The sequence below is a fragment of the Piliocolobus tephrosceles genome, unplaced genomic scaffold (genome assembly GCF_002776525.5).
Source record: "Piliocolobus tephrosceles isolate RC106 unplaced genomic scaffold, ASM277652v3 unscaffolded_36002, whole genome shotgun sequence".
In the NCBI taxonomy this organism is placed as follows: Eukaryota; Metazoa; Chordata; class Mammalia; order Primates; family Cercopithecidae; genus Piliocolobus; species Piliocolobus tephrosceles.
The window spans coordinates 1-4,371 of NW_022319869.1; the positions used below are offsets into that span (position 1 = coordinate 1).

The following is a 4,371-nucleotide window of genomic DNA, read 5'->3' on the forward strand; positions in this document are numbered from 1 at the left end:
CTGCAGTATGGGGAGCGGCTGCTGCAGATGCTCCAGTGAGTGTCTGACGCCTGGCTTGCCCACCCTTCTGTGCCTGGGACCACTCACACCCACCCCATGCCTCATCTTCCAACCTGTCTGTCCCCTCCTCTCCTGTAACCCAGTGCCCCAAATAACCCTGGCACCAGTCCACCCCATCACGCTGGTCTCCACCCGGTCACCCGCCCCAGCTCACTCCTGCATGGCCCTCTGTGCTTCTCAACACAACATTCCTTCCCTCCAAAAGGGAGAGAGGCCCCTCTCCTTCCCCATGGGTATCTGTCTCCACGGGTTACTCCCAGCCCCAGCCTACCCCTTCTCAGAACACACAGACCTTTCGTGTTCACATCTTGGACAGGAAACTCCCCAATGTTCAGGGGCAGTCGGAGTCCCCATCCATCCGGCTACTGGAGAAGAAAAAGGAGATGAAAATCATGCATCATAATATGCTGCAGAAGAAGAAGGTGGGGACTCGGGGATGGAGTGCAGAGGGGCAGGGAAGGAGGAGTGGGCTGGGGCACCGGGAGAGCCTGGAGACAGCCCTCCATTGTCTGGGTGGGGTGGCTAGAGCCAGGAGTCCTCTATGTGGTCTGGTCTCTTTGGGGAGAACAGAAAGGATCTGGGTCTTGGGGGTACCACTGTCCAGGTATGCTCTGCTCTGAGCCAGGCATGGGATAGAAAGTGGGAGGCTCCTATGGACCCTCTTGGGCCTGGGCGTGGAGCCTCTGGGGCAGGGATGCCGGGGTCTTCCTCAGTACTCATGTCAGGGGCCCTCCTGACCTCTCTGCTCCCCCACCCCAAAGATGTTTCAGCGTAGAATGGAAGCCCTGAACCTGCGCTGGGAGGAACTGAGCGTTAAGGAAGCCCAGCTGAAGGCTCACATCCAGAAGTTTGAGCAGTTCATCCAGGTTTGAAGGGGTGTGGGCAGCCACAGTGGCCGGGTGATCCGCACTCCGCAGGTGGGCAAACTACCGCTCCTCCTCCTTGCTTCTGCTGACTCCTCGCCCTGAGTTAAAAGCATCCTTAGTGCTTCAGCATTGCCTGGCACCTCCCTAGGCATCCTTTATGTCCCCCACCTGTCTCTGTTTGTGATTTTCCATTTACCTGTCAGTCTCTGCTTCCTCTAGATGCCTGTTTCCTATTTCCTTTCCAGTACCTAGGATGTACAGTGTATCCAGTAAATGAACGCATGGATGAATGAATGAAGATGCTACAGTCAGGACTAAACACTTGGGGAATACGGTGATGAATGGGACAGTTTTAGTCCCTCCACCCACCCCACCCCTCCATCCTTGTCCTTGCACTAAAGGTCCGGGCAGGGGATGGTTGAAGGACCAGGCACCACAGTCCATTCCAAGACGCCCTCTCTCACTTCAGTCCTCAGTGGAGCAATTTAATCATCTTAAAAATCCAGATTTATCCAGACCCACTGCAGTTTGCACTTACGTGGCCCTGAAGGGCCTGGTCCAGCTCCGGGAGTGGGTAATGATTGCCGTCGGCCACAAAGAAGCCTCACTCTGAAGAGCACCTTCCTTCCTGCTCTGTGCCTAAGCCATGTGGGACAGGGAGTCCTTGGACTGGGCACATTCTCCAGAGGTCCAGTTCTTCTTAGCAGCCAGAGAAACACTTATGGAGTGGTTGGGACAGAAGATTTGGGCATGATTTCTCCAAATGGCTCTCAGAGGTTCTGTAGCTTCAATTCCTAGAGAGTTTGCTACAAATACAGACCGCAGGGGCTCCTCTTGTTGCTTTCAGCACGTCCGAGGTTGGGCCCAGGCTTCTATATTTTTTTAAAAGCTCCCCAGGCAGTTCTGATGACCAGGTGGATTTGAAAGTCACTGGTTTAGACCCCCTCAGTCCTCTCCTGGGCTTACAGGGCAGCATGCAGATCCTCCATGCACCTCCCTCAGTGGCCTCCAAGTGCCACCACCACATACGCCCGTCCATGTGGAATCACAGGAGCCCCTGAAGGGAGAAAGGAGCCACACAGGGCGAGGAGTGGGCTTGCCCCTAATCTTAGGGGAGGGCGCTGCAGAAGAAAGAGGCAGGATTGGATTGATTGCAGTAACAGCCTCGTTCTGTCCTCTGGGCATCAAACTGCCTGTTCCATCTCCTCCCTCAGCGGGATGCCATTCTGAGCTCCTAAGAGCATGCTCTCCCAGTGGCCTTACTCCCCAGGCCCTACAGTACCAGGCGCATCCCCTCTCTCCTCTTCCTGGAGCTCCAGCCCTGTTGCCCCAGCTTGTGAAAGGGAGAGAGGCTCCTGCCTTCCATCTCCACAGCTGGGAAAACGGAGGCATTGAGTACCAAATCGGGAGAAAATTCCCGCCTCCCAGCTCTGGTCTGGGAGTGGTCCTTCTGCTCCATGGAAAATGGCCACCGCTAAGAACAGAAACCACAGAAGCTTTGTCAGGAGGGTTCCCGCTCCCACTTCTGGACTTTCTTAGTCTTCTCAGGGGGTTGAGTTCTTCTAGACTCTGAGCCCAGTGCAATGTAGGTCTTCCCCAGTCCACTCTCCGAAGCCCAGAGGCCAAGTCCCACAGGAAAGAACCATTTCCCGTCTGCCCCCTCCCGACCCCAGGTCACCTCTTGACTTTGGATTAAACCTCTGTCCTCACAGCCCCCTGAGCCCCACCTCAGTCCACAGAAATCTCTTCAACCAGGTTCCAATAACCCTGGAGAGCCTTTTCCTTCACCCCTCTTCTGCCCCATGGGTGGCCCAGCAATCTCTGCCTGTTGCCAGGATGGTTTGTGCAAACAGAGGGGTCTGAGGGCACCACCAGCCCCAGAAAGGCCTGGGCCCCGGGAGGGCCGGGAGAGCCTTCCTGACCAGCACCACCTCCCCCGGCCCCAGGAGAACGACCAGAAACGGATCCGCGCCATGAAGAAAGCCAACAAGGAACGAGAACTCAAGCGCCAGCACATGCAGGAGCTGACCAAGGGCAAGCAGGAGATGGTGGCGCTGCGGCTGGAGCACCAGCGGCTGAGCGCCAAGCTGCAGGGCTACTCCATCTTCAACAAGTACCTAGAGAAGGTGGTGGAGAACTCTGAGGTGAGTCCAAGGAGCCTGGGGGGCCGGCCCTGGCACCTTCCTCAGCCCCACCTCCTCTTCCCCGGGCCCTGGGGCCCTGGGGTAGAGTTCATGCTCAGCTGGCTGGGGACTGTGGATCCTCGGGGCCCCACGGGCTCTGCAGGATGGGCACCCTGCTCCTAGGAGATGCAGCCAGCCCTAGGGGGCAGTGGGGAGCAGCTAAAAGAAGCCTCTGGTGAGGCTGGAAGATTTTCTCAAGGGGTGGGGCCTAGAGCTGTGCCTTTGTGTGTCTGTGTGAGTCACAACTGTGTATCTATCTTGTGTGAGTTACGTGTTTATGTCTTTTTATTTTATTTTTTTTTTTTTGAGACGGAGTCTCGCTCTGTCGCCCAGGCTGGAGTGCAGTGGCCGGATCTCAGCTCACTGCAAGCTCCGCCTCCCGGGTTTACGCCATTCTCCTGCCTCAGCCTCCCGAGTAAGCTGGGACTACAGGCGCCCGCCACCTCGCCCAGCTAGTTTTTTGTATTTTTTAGTAGAGACGGGGTTTCACCCTGTTAGCCAGGATGGTCTCGATCTCCTGACCTCGTGATCCACCCGTCTCGGCCTCCCAAAGTGCTGGGATTACAGGCTTGAGCCACCGCGCCCGGCCACATGTTTATGTCTACATGTGTGTCCATGGCTGTGTCTGTCTACAGGGGGGTGTGTGTGTGTGTGCGTGTGTGTATCAACACGTGGCCTCCCTGTATCCCTGCATCCCCTCCTTTCAGTGTCTTCTGTTTACTGGAGAGTAAATTAGGGAGAGGAAGGGAGAGGAGTTGGAAAAACACCCAACCCCCTGCAGAACTGGGGTGCCTCATTTGTGCTGGGCCCCGGGGTTGGTGCTTCACACAGGTAGCTTAATTCAGTTTGCTGGTCAGCCCCAGGGAGAACCCAAGCTGACCATCCCTTACAGAGAAGGAAATGGAGGCTCCAAGAGGTTAAGTCACCTGCTCAGGGTCTCACAGCTCGTCAGTGAGGAGAGCCTTTGCTTTCAGCCACTCCTTAGTGGGCCCCACAGTGCCACTGACAAGGGCTCTCCCTGCAGTCCCTGTGGCCGTAGCCCAGGGAACTTCTTAGTTCCTCTGTGCCTCTTGCGGCGTCTGACACTGCGATGTCCCTCCCAGAAACCCCCCTCTGCCCTCAACTCGGTGGCACCTCCTTCTCTCCCCTACCTCTGCCCCCTCCTTCTCAGGTTCCTCGGGTGGGGGCGCCTCTTCTCAGGTCCTTCTTTTATTTTATTTTATTTTTTTTTGAGACGGAGTCTTACTCTGTCGCCCAGGCTG

General features: G+C 56.5%; 1 protein-coding gene across 1 annotated transcript; it reads left to right on the forward strand.

The window, feature by feature from the left end:
• Positions 1-3: 3 nt before the first annotated feature.
• On the forward strand, positions 4-4,148 carry LOC113222892 (coiled-coil domain-containing protein 42-like; the record flags this gene model as incomplete). Its single annotated transcript, XM_026452466.1, has 5 exons — positions 4-35; positions 377-482; positions 822-926; positions 2,873-3,070; positions 4,134-4,148. Coding segments are annotated over 5 exons (456 nt in total), but the record flags the coding sequence as incomplete, so codon positions are not given.
• Positions 4,149-4,371: the final 223 nt, after the last annotated feature.